This window comes from Xyrauchen texanus, chromosome 19, assembly GCF_025860055.1.
Source record: "Xyrauchen texanus isolate HMW12.3.18 chromosome 19, RBS_HiC_50CHRs, whole genome shotgun sequence".
Lineage (NCBI taxonomy): Eukaryota > Metazoa > Chordata > Actinopteri > Cypriniformes > Catostomidae > Xyrauchen > Xyrauchen texanus.
In genome coordinates, this window is record NC_068294.1 from 42960592 (window position 1) to 42972719 (window position 12128).

Sequence of the window (12128 nt, forward strand, 5' to 3'; positions counted from 1 at the left end):
ATTGCATCAAGTCTTTATTAGAAAAGGAGAATCGGGTGATTTATTCAGACTGTGATAGTTATTTGTTCATATTTACTTCTCTCGCGTCATACGGATCGAGTTAATTTCGTCCTCAACCGAAAATGATGCACAAAGGATTGTCGGTGCACCGTCTTTTCCTCCCCGTATTGTTCATGGCGCACAGCGCTTATGGAGACGTGAGTTATTCTTTTCCGGAGGAGATGAAACGCGGATCTGTGATTGGAAATATGGTGAAGGATCTCGGGCTCGATGTGAACAGACTATCATCTCGAAAGGCTCGTATTGATACTGAAGGTAACAGAAAACGATATTGTGACATTAATCTGAATACTGGAGAACTGATCGTAGCGGAGAGGATCGACAGAGAAAGTCTTTGTGGAAAGAAATCTTCATGCGTTATAAAACAGGAGCTCGTGCTGGAAAATCCTCTTGAATCTCATCGCATTGATATAAATGTGCAAGATATAAATGACAATTCTCCTCTGTTTAGAAAGAATGTTATAAAACTCGAAATCAGGGAATCGGCTGACCTTGGAGCTCGTTTTTTACTGGAGGAAGCTCACGATGCGGACATAGGAATTAATTCGGTCCAAAACTACAATTTAGCGAGGAATGAATATTTTGAATTGGCTGTTACTGCAAAAACAACTGGAAAATTCCACAGTGAATTAGTATTACAAAAGGAGTTAGATCGTGAAAAAACACACGAGGTGACTTTAATTGTCACTGCGGTTGATGGCGGGACTCCACCGAGATCAGGTACTGTAGCCATACACGTCACTGTACTGGATGCTAATGATAATGCTCCAGTCTTTAGTCAGGCCGTCTATAAAGTCAGTCTGCCTGAAAATTCTCCTGTAGATACTGTAGTGGTTACTGTGAGCGCTACTGATGCTGACGAGGGACAAAATGGAGAAGTGACATATGAATTTGGACATTTATCAGAAAATGACATGACAATATTTTCTTTCGGTTCAAATACTGGCAAAATAACTTTAATAGGGTCTCTTGACTATGAGGAAGAGTCCTCCTTTGAGCTGCCTATTCAAGCCACGGATGGACTGGGAATGGTAACATATGGAACTGTAGTTATTGAGATATCTGACATTAATGACAATGCTCCCCTTATAGTAATTACATCTTTGAACAGCCCTATTCCCGAGAACGCGTCACCTGGTACAGAGGTTGGCATCATTAATGTGCAGGACAGAGACTCTGAGAATAACGGACAGGTGCGCTGCTCCATTCAGCAAAACGTCCCATTTAAACTCGTCCCTTCAATCAAAAATTACTATTCTCTGGTGACCACAGGTGAATTAGACCGCGAGCTGTTGTCTGATTATAACATCACAATTACTGCTACTGATGAGGGCTCTCCACCTTTATCTTCCACTAAGAATATTCACTTCACTGTAGCTGACGTGAATGATAACCCACCTGTATTTGAGGAGCAGAATTACAGAGCTAATGTGCAAGAAAATAACAAACCGGGCTCCTCTATTTGTTCAGTATCAGCTACAGACCCGGACTGGAGACAGAATGGCACTGTAGTTTATTCTCTGTTGCCCTCTGATGTCAATGGCGCACCGGTGTCCTCCTTTTTATCCATTAACGGAGACACCGGGGTCCTTCATGCCGTGAGGTCGTTTGATTACGAGCAGTTGAGAAGTTTCCAAGTGCTCGTGTTAGCCAGAGACAACGGGTCTCCTCCTCTGAGCAGTAACGTGACCGTGAGTGTCTTCATAACGGATGAGAATGACAACTCCCCTCAGATATTATACCCCTCTCCGGAAGGGAACTCCTTGATGACCGAGATGGTCCCCAAAGCTGCGCAGGCGGGCTCCCTGGTCTCCAAGGTGATCGCCGTGGACGCGGATTCTGGACAGAACGCGTGGCTCTCGTATCACATTATTAAAGCGACTGATCCGGGACTTTTCAATATCGGTGTCCACAGCGGAGAGATCAGGACGCAGCGGGACATTTCTGAATCTGACAGCATGAAACAGAACCTGATTGTCTCCGTGAGAGATAACGGACAGTCTCTCTCTCAGCCACGTGCGCATTGTATTTACTGATATCAGATAACTTGGCTGAAGTTCCAGAACTGAAAGACATGTCTCATGACGAGAGCAGCTCCAAACTGACGTTTTATTTGATCATCGCGCTGGTGTCCGTTTCCACTTTCTTCCTCACCTTCATCATCATCATCCTGGCCGTGAGGTTTTGTCGCAGGAGAAAGCCCAGACTGTTGTTTGATGGAGCTGTAGCCATTCCCAGCGCGTATCTCCCTCCAAATTACGCAGACGTGGAGGGCGCGGGAACTCTCCGCAGCACTTACAATTATGACGCATATCTGACCACGGGCTCGCGCACTAGTGACTTCAAGTTCATCAGATCTTATAATGAGGGCACGCTTACCTCTGACCTGACTCTGAAAAAGACTCAGACTTCCGTGGATGATCTTGATTTTCTTGCAGAGGGCGCAGAGAGTATATGTCAGGTATGTTGAGACTCTTTGTTGAGCTATTGAAGTTTTCAATGATTTGGTCCTGGTCTGGCTCGTGTAATGTCTAATTTTCGTGGGAACATTAATTTAATGTAGATGTGAAACAAATTTGTATTTTAAGTAAACTGTACCACGAGAGTGGATTAATGTAAGGTATGCTTTAATCAGCAAAGTCATAATGTCACGTGTAATTATATATAAGCATGGATTTATTTTTTATTTATTTATTTATTTATTTTAGTTAACGAAAACATCATTTGTTTTCTCCTTTTAAGATATGGTTTATGCAAATAGGTTCTTTTTTTTTTTTTAATTGCATGTTGTTTTGGATTTCAGGGGCATTATTAGTTATTTATGGAATGTGCAATGTTCTCTTTTAAATGCCAAGTTTAATCTCTCCCTGTTAGAACAGAACGTATCCGGTTTCCACCCCACAATGCCTCTGAAGCATTTAGCAATAATTGTATTTTATTTTATTTTTGTATGCTTTGCAATTCGCTCTTGAACCCCCATCCCCAAGACAACAATACATGTTGTGCCATAAAAACGTTGTGCTCACATTGTTTAGCTGCATCATGGTTTTTCTCAATTTAATTGTTTCATTTCATGGCATATGTGCTGAGATTTATTTTATATTATCTTGTTCATCTAGAGATTCAAGCAGTTATTGTACATACCACAATATGTTGGTTATAATATGGCGTATTAACCACCATGTCGCTGTCCATGGTAATGATGTGTTTTAGCGCAAACTCTGTGTGATCAATTCTCAGAGAAGCTTAGTGCTTTTGTTGTTATTTTATTATTATTGTTATTATATATATATATATATATATATATATATATATATATGTTTTACCGTTCCTTCCAGTGTAGGCCTACTAACTAATTGCTAAAATAAGTTTTTTAGCTTACTCGACCTTAACAACATCCAAAGTTAATTTCACTTTAAACATTTTAATGAATAAGTTTAATGTGATGGCGTGAGTCGCACTGAGGTTGTCTGTCTATGAAGGATCATCTCACTTTTTCCTCATGGTGTCGCTGTTTAACTATACATCCAATATATTGTTTTCTCCACCCATTTGCGTTACTGTTGTGTGAATGCACGCGCTGCGGCTGTGCAGAGATTGCATCAAGTCTATATTAGAAAAGGAGAACGGGTGTTTTATTCAGACTGTGATAGTTATTTGTTCATATTTACATCTCTCGCGTCATACGAATCGAGTTAATTTCGTCCTCAACAGAAAATGATGCATAAAGGATTGTCGGTGCACCGTCTTTTCCTCCCCGTATTGTTCATGGCGCACAGCGCTTATGGAGACGTGAGTTATTCTTTTCCGGAGGAGATGAAACGCGGATCTGTGATTGGAAATATAGCGAAGGATCTCGGGCTTGATGTGAACAGACTATCATCTCGAAAGGCTCGTATTGATACTGAAGGTAACAGAAAACGATACTGTGATATTAATCTGAATACTGGAGAACTGATCGTAGCGGAGAGGATCGACAGAGAAAGTCTTTGTGGAAAGAAATCTTCATGCGTTATAAAACAGGAGCTCGTGCTGGAAAATCCTTTAGAGCTGCATCGCATCACTTTTCATGTACAGGATGTTAACGACAACAATCCATATTTCGGTAAAGACGTGATTGATTTGGAGATGCGGGAATCCGCAGATAAGGGAAAACGCGTTTTAACTGAAGAAGCAAATGACGCTGATATTGGACAAAATTCTGTTCAGAGCTATTCTATACAAAATAATGAATATTTTGTTTTGTCCGTGCAAAGTAACTCGCTTGGAGAAAAGTATGCCGAAATCATTTTGAATAAAGAGTTGGATCGTGAGCAGCAAAAAGAGGTGACTTTAATTGTCACTGCGGTTGATGGCGGGACTCCACCGAGATCAGGTACTGTAGCCATACACGTCACTGTACTGGATGCTAATGATAATGCTCCAGTCTTTAGTCAGGCCGTCTATAAAGTCAGTCTGCCTGAAAATTCTCCTGTAGATACTGTAGTGGTTACTGTGAGTGCTACTGACGCTGACGAGGGACAAAATGGAGAGGTGACATATGAATTTGGACATGTTATGGAGGACTATAAACATCTGTTTTCCCTTGATCGTAAAACAGGTGTCATCAGCATAAAAGGGCAAATAGATTTTGAGGAAGAAACTACATTTAGTCTGCGAATAATAGCTAAAGATGGTTCAGGTTTAACATCATACTCAAACGTTATAATTAATGTAAGTGACATTAATGATAACGCCCCTATAATAATGCTGAAGTCTCTGAACAGCCCAGTTCCCGAGAACGCGTCACCTGGTACAGAGGTTGGCATCATTAATGTGCAGGACAGAGACTCTGAGAATAACGGACAGGTGCGCTGCTCCATTCAGCAAAACGTCCCATTTAAACTCGTCCCTTCAATCAAAAATTACTATTCTCTGGTGACCACAGGTGAATTAGACCGCGAGCTGGTGTCTGATTATAACATTACAATTACTGCTACTGATGAGGGCTCTCCACCTTTATCTTCCACTAAGAATATTCACTTCACTGTAGCGGACGTGAATGATAACCCACCTGTATTTGAGGAGCAGAATTACAGAGCTAATGTGCAAGAAAATAACAAACCGGGCTCCTCTATTTGTTCAGTATCAGCTACAGACCCGGACTGGAGACAGAATGGCACTGTAGTTTATTCTCTGTTGCCCTCTGATGTCAATGGCGCACCGGTGTCCTCCTTTTTATCCATTAACGGAGACACCGGGGTCCTTCATGCCGTGAGGTCGTTTGATTACGAGCAGTTGAGAAGTTTCAAAGTGCTCGTGTTAGCCAGAGACAACGGGTCTCCTCCTCTGAGCAGTAACGTGACCGTGAGTCTCTTCATAACGGATGAGAATGACAACTCCCTCAGATATTATACCCCTCTCCGGAAGGGAACTCCTTGATGACCGAGATGGTCCCCAAAGCTGCGCAGGCGGGCTCCCTGGTCTCCAAGGTGATCGCCGTGGACGCGGATTCTGGACAGAACGCGTGGCTCTCGTATCACATTATTAAAGCGACTGATCCGGGACTTTTCACTATCGGTGTCCACAGCGGAGAGATCAGGACGCAGCGGGACATTTCTGAATCTGACAGCATGAAACAGAACCTGATTGTCTCCGTGAGAGATAACGGACAGTCCTCTCTCTCAGCCACGTGCGCATTGTATTTACTGATATCAGATAACTTGGCTGAAGTTCCAGAACTGAAAGACAAGTCTCATGACGAGAGCAGCTCCAAACTGACGTTTTATTTGATCATCGCGCTGGTGTCCGTTTCCACTTTCTTCCTCACCTTCATCATCATCATCCTGGCCGTGAGGTTTTGTCGCAGGAGAAAGCCCAGACTGTTGTTTGATGGAGCTGTAGCCATTCCCAGCGCGTATCTCCCTCCAAATTACGCAGACGTGGAGGGCGCGGGACCTCTCCGCAGCACTTACAATTATGACGCATATCTGACCACGGGCTCGCGCACTAGTGACTTCAAGTTCATCAGATCTTATAATGAGGGCACGCTGACCTCTGACCTGACTCTGAAAAAGACTCCGTCTGTTGAGAATATATTGGAGGGTCTTGGCAGTGAAGCTGAAAATATTTCTCAGGTATTACATTTTTAATTCATGGCTTAACAACTGTTTGCTATAGTCGTATTACTATGCATTTTAAACTTCATGTATGTTTTATGAACTGATTTTCTATATTCAATAGTATGTGAGAGATTGCATTAGTCTGTGATTGTGTCGTGGGTGGTTCTCTACTTTGGAATGAATGTATACAGTTTATTACAACAGGTTTGTCCTAAAAACAGGTACAAAATACACATTTATACTGAGGTGTTCTTTTTCTTTTGGGTCAAGTTTATACTCTGTTTTAATGTCAACAACTTCATTGTAGAATTTCTTTTAAACTCCGTTTAATCTTTGTACTTAGCATAATTGCATAATCGCATCAATAGAAATTAATAAATGGCTGCTTATCACATGGTGACAATTCTTCTGAAATTCTATATTTTCTTTTCATAATAATAATAATAATAATAATAATTTTTATTATCATCATCTTTGTCCTTATTGATCCTATTCTAATTTCTATTGAGCAGTGTGAAAGTTATAGCCTAAGAAAATGTCTTGAACCTGTTTGTCTTCTGCTAGTTCCTTCTAGTTCCTTCTGCACTATGTTATCAGGCTCAGGACTCCAATTAGGAAAATATCTGCACCATATAGTTGACCCATGCCTGAATGTATGTCAGTGTGGTTGTATTGTGCTGACTTGTTTACTCAACAGCTATCGCAAAATTATGATACTCGCCTTTAGTTTGAAGTATAGAAAACACAGAGAAAATTGGACGTTTTTGGACATTTGGATCAAAACCTTGAAGTTACTGATGTGACACTTTACTATGTGGAAGCCCTTGAAATACCTTACTAGTGTGACACCTTGCCCCATCTCCCCTATATGTGAAAAATATTGTTCCAAAAGACACTTTTAATTTCTGCACAGTCTTTCTGACAAAATAAAGCATTTTCTCACAATTCAAACATTTTCAGCAACTCCACCTCTATAGTGTAGCAGTCTATTTTGTTATTTTCAGCTCAATTTCCAACAAATTGAAAAGGGGAAAAGGTCTCCTTGTACATCTTGTTTTTTAAACCTGATTTTGTTCGGCACTGACATACTAAAGTATATAGAATATTGCAGTGGCTGCCTGTGCATTTTAAGTTTATGTCTACAGTATGATTCAAGCCATTATATCATGACTAAAACATTGTATGCTATCACAAATTAGAAGAAGCCTAGAAGCCTTTATTTTGGTCACACATTATACATATATTTTTGCATATATATACAGTGAAATGTATTTGTTTTCACATATCCCAGCTAAGCTGGGGTCAGAGTCAGCCATGATACGGCATCCCTGGAGCAGATGGGATCAAGGGCCGTGCTCAAGGGCCCAACAGTGGCATCTTGGCGGTGCTGGGGCTTGAATCCCCAACCTTCTGTTCAGTAACCCAGAGCCTCAACCGCTGAGCCACCACTGCCATTATGTGTCCATGCACGAAAGCCTGAACCAAGGAGGTCTAATATGAAGCACTAAAAAAATCGCTCTATATTTGCTATTTAAATGTTGCATGCAATAAATGTTGTTTCGTAAGATTACACAGTTACTTTTCAACACTTGATCTGACACTGAATGCTCAAGCAGCCTAATTTACACTTAGAAAACTCCTGATGCTGCTATTACAATGCAAGAAGAACTTACCAATTGAGTTGGAGTGAAAATCAGTCCTCCTTTCATGTTTAATAAATGAGTCGCATCGATCAGGCAGAACATCTCGTGTTTGTAAATCCATAAGGATCTCTTTCTCAGCGGCAATAGCGGCTGTGATGACAGCCGACTCGTCAACAAGATCTTAGCGCACGTTTTCAAATTAAGTATATCACTTAAAGCGTGATTGCGTCACTGAAGGACAGCTAGAGGGCCTGGACTGGGACATATCCTAAAGACCACACCCACTAAGAACAAATAAATCAATTTGACTTTAGATGCCCATTCATTTGCACTGTTTAGGGATCCTGCAGAAATTCTGAAGGCCTGAGGGGTGGAGCTCAGACTCACGATGTGCTTCAGCTAACAAGCATGTGATTCATTTGTGAAACAGAAGACACGCTTTTGCTTATATGCATCGAGGATTCATTCTGACTGGATAAACTTTTAATTATTTTAAATTCATTTGTAGACAAATTAGGTGTGGAAAGCGATTGAAAATGCACAGGCAAAAAGGTGAATGAGAATAAATTAAAAAAATATTATTTATTTATTTGTCATGTTACTACACGAGAGAAGGTTTGCTGGCCCTGAGAATGTGTCTGTGGAATATTGATATCTGTGTTACAGTTGTGCACATAAGCTTACATACCTGGAGAACCTGTTGTTTTTGCATTTTATCTTAAAAATTAGAGATCATAAAAAATATTATTTGCTTTATATTAAGTATTGCCCTGAAGAAGCTACAATACAGATATTTAAGTATATTCACATGTTACAACTCTGCTAGTTTCAATAATCGTATTGTTTCGATATCACAATCGCCAAACACTGATAGTGTGATCCATCATCGAGGAAAGTTGATCTCATTATCAGGAATCATAAAACCAAGAATCACGTGTCAAATAAAAACGTCAATTCTTTAAACAATAATATATCATGATATTTTGTTCGTGGATTCAACTTTGTTTTGATTGAGTTTCATTACCAGCAAGACCCTGAGGAAAAAAAGGTGTTCACAAAAAGCCTACACTTTGCAGTCGAAATGATCATTGTTTGTTTTTAACAGCTTGTTCATTTTCTAAAGCATTATTGAATTCACAAAAGACCACTAGTTCTGGTTTCATTGTGTACAAAATAATCAAGAAATATCATAATAGTGTTAAAAAGATTGATTAGGCATGAGGCATCATTCCATGTATAGAATGACGTAAAGAATAGATTTCAAAGTGAAAGTTCCCATCCTTCATGTTCTGATAGAGTATATTATATATTACCAGTGAAATCATCAATGATGTATGAGAAGTATGTTCCAGAAAAGATGTGGTTAAACAGAAACAGATCTCCCCTGCAAGTCTCAATTCTGCAAGGTTTTTAATGAATGTTATGAATAAGCCATCTGTGCTGTATACTGAAGTGGTGACTAAAGAAAACAACAACAGTGAAGGAGAAGAGAAGAGCAAAGCATCTAAAGTTATGTAAATTGTCTAAATGAAGAGTAGATAGTTCAATAGCAAGAGCGCAGAAAAGCAATGTAAAATATTAGGAACTCAAAAAGTCATGTATATAATAAAAAGTTGTGATGAACTTGAAGGAAGATTAGGGAATTACTGCTGTTTATGGCGGTAGTTTGAAGGAGAGATTATGGATTAGTAGAAATGAATACAGCAGTATTGTTTAAATGAAGTCAAAGGAATATAAATACGGTCAAATCAAGATCAGTAGTACCTTATAGGGTACTTGGCCCCTTTTAAAATGATGAACTACAGATCGTTACTGAATATGTTACTTAAAAAATAGGGAGGAAGTTGTAAAGGTTCTCACGGGTTCTGGGTGATGCTTTTGAAAGGAAAATGGATGTTTGAAGTGATCGATTCTGCCTACAGTGAGGAGGAGGGAGGATGATGGAGGAAGTGCCGCAAGTGGTGGAGAGAGAGGTAGGTAGAGAGTTGTTGCGCCCAAGTGCTACTGCGAATCTGTCCCAGTGAAGACCCTACAATGCTTCATCACCATGACTCACAACGTTATTTTTAAACATGATTTGTGCACAAATGGCGCTATCCCAAAGGCAATGGTTCGGCATGTTCTGTCACATTTCATTTGAAGAGCAGCTCACGTAGCAGTTCGTTCGAAGAAGGCGTCGAATCATCGAAATGTAGGAGCCTGGGAATGTTTGAATCCATGAAGCTCAGCCAAAGCTGGAAGATTTCGTATTGAGTATTCGAAACGGCTCTCGTTAAAGGATGGATCGAGCTTTGAATGTTCCATCCATCGTGTCCATTCGAAATCATCATATCCGGTGATATTAACGGCCCATTTTGATAACGGATGCATTGAACCATATTCCGACGCCTCCGATGAAGAATTCCATCAAATGATAACGAATACTAAGGTCATGTGTGTAGCTTATAACTGAATGAACTCAAAAAACATGGATCGCGAAAAACAGCATTGTTTCTAACTCTAGTGGAGGAGGAAGTTTCTGCTTCGAATGTTGATTCAGATCGAAGGATGAATGATACGTTCTCAAAATGGTCAGAGGGCACAAAACTGAGGGGCCCTAGTCGAGGACTGTTGGACGTCTAAATGAGATTTTATGGATTTGAAATAAGTATCGTTTAATGCTTGCTCTAGGGTGACAAGCTAGAGACACCCTGATATGAGGTGGAGGGTCACGGGTGAGGATTAGGAAAGGGTCATGCGATTGGAGCAAAAGCTGTGAAAAGAGAGGTTGTCTACCAAACTGATTTGCAACTTGAGGAACAACTGTTGTTAAATCTTACTTATGACAAAGGAGATGCCTGGAACGGTGGAAGTATTACTATTGTTCTTGAGGGAATGGGTAACAAAATGGGTTTGTGGAAGATCGATGAGTGCTATTAAATCTGTATCCCAAGGTGTCATTTGGTGCTAGATGATGAAAGGACTAGAAAGTTCTCTATAAGAACTATCAACATGAAACTCAAGAAGGGCAAAAATAATAATGTATATTAACTATGTCTCCATGGCAAACAATACTGCGGCACCAGTTGTAGAGAATGCTTGTGTAATTCTGATGAATGGATGATTTATGATGAAGATGAAAATCCTTGTTTTCAGAAATCTTACTAATTTTGAAACAGACTACCAAAATTTTGATTTAGTATCATTTCGAAGGTCATGAGGATGGATGAGGATCTTCCTTCAAAAAATGGTAGATTCTTATTGGCATCCTTTATGGCTCATATTTTTGTTCCAGTTCATCTGAGGATAGACAGTGATATATCAGCCCCTGTTACCCTGTTGCCTTGTCAAAAGTTGTACGATGGAGTATGTTTGTCAGATTGTGAAAGCACTATCCTATTCTGTTTTCTTGAAGGAATGGGGGAAATCAGATTTATGAGGAGATTTTTGAAGAGGAGATTGCTATACTTTGCTGTTCCAGTTAGTGAGGTCAGTTCAGTTTTGCTCACTGTACCAAATAAAACGGTTTATCAATAGTCTTCATTTGAAGATGGAGTTGAGATTCTAGAAACAGACGGAAAAGGATGATTTGCCTGTTCCAGAGCTTTCAGCTGTTATGTTGGGTCTGGTGAATGGTGGAGGAGGAAATATTCTTACGCAAACTAGTCAAGCTTTTTCCCTTCCATTATGACCACTGTTACTGATACACATGTGAATGATGATCGGATTTAACCCTTTAAATCGCTCTTGATTCGATTCGCTCGTACTGTTGGATTTTAGAGGTGAAAAGGCGTATGGGCGCTTAGCGAGCAAAGCTCAAGTTGTTTAGCATAACCAGAGGCCGAACCACAATCAACAAAATCCTGAATAGGTCGAAAAGACTTTAACAAATGAGTATCACATAGGAAGAGGAACGAGTTCACCAAATGAAGGACCAAGATTCCACCTCAGCTCAAACGCGATAGCTGACGATAGATCGTTGTACTTTTGCTAAAAACAGCATGAAAGATCGAAAGCTGTTTAAAGCTCAGCCCTCTTTAAAGCTACGAATAGTGTTCGCATCCTTTCGAACCTTATTCACATTACCGCGCTCCTTGTTGAGAGATTTTAGTGGCCAACCTTTTAAATGGAATGATTCGTTCGAATTTTAATCACAGTTTTACATTCATTACTAAAATAAACTAGACAAATCATATGATAATCGTATCATTCAATGGAAAGGCACCGATGGTCCATGATTATTGATTGTCCGTTCTGCGATGATAGCGATTAGCCTGCTCGAACCTCTTCTCGCGTGCGATTTACCGCGCCGCGCCAACCGTCTCTGCACTTTAGCTTTATTTTG

At 40.2% G+C, this 12128-nt stretch overlaps 1 protein-coding gene and 1 pseudogene across 1 annotated transcript; one reads left to right on the forward strand and one right to left on the reverse strand.

The window, feature by feature from the left end:
• The window catches only part of LOC127659767 (protocadherin gamma-A2-like), a 138840-nt pseudogene that overhangs the window by 98721 nt on the left and 27991 nt on the right, over nucleotides 1-12128 (reverse strand).
• Nucleotides 123-8482, forward strand: LOC127659518 (protocadherin beta-15-like). The gene is made up of 3 exons (XM_052149376.1): nucleotides 123-1877; nucleotides 5532-6176; nucleotides 8471-8482. The coding sequence occupies exons 1-3, from the start codon at nucleotides 123-125 to the stop codon at nucleotides 8480-8482; spliced, it is 2412 nt and encodes an 803-aa protein (XP_052005336.1).

What these genes read in the sequence shown, in the direction of transcription:
- LOC127659518 (XM_052149376.1), top strand. Translation starts at nt 123, where the DNA reads ATGATGCACAAAGGATTGTCGGTGCACCGTCTTTTCCTCCCCGTATTG. An exon ending in CGGGCTCCCTGGTCTCCAAG is followed by an intron (nt 1,878 to 5,531) that starts GTGATCGCCGTG and finishes CTGGTCTCCAAG; the next exon opens with GTGATCGCCGTGGACGCGGA.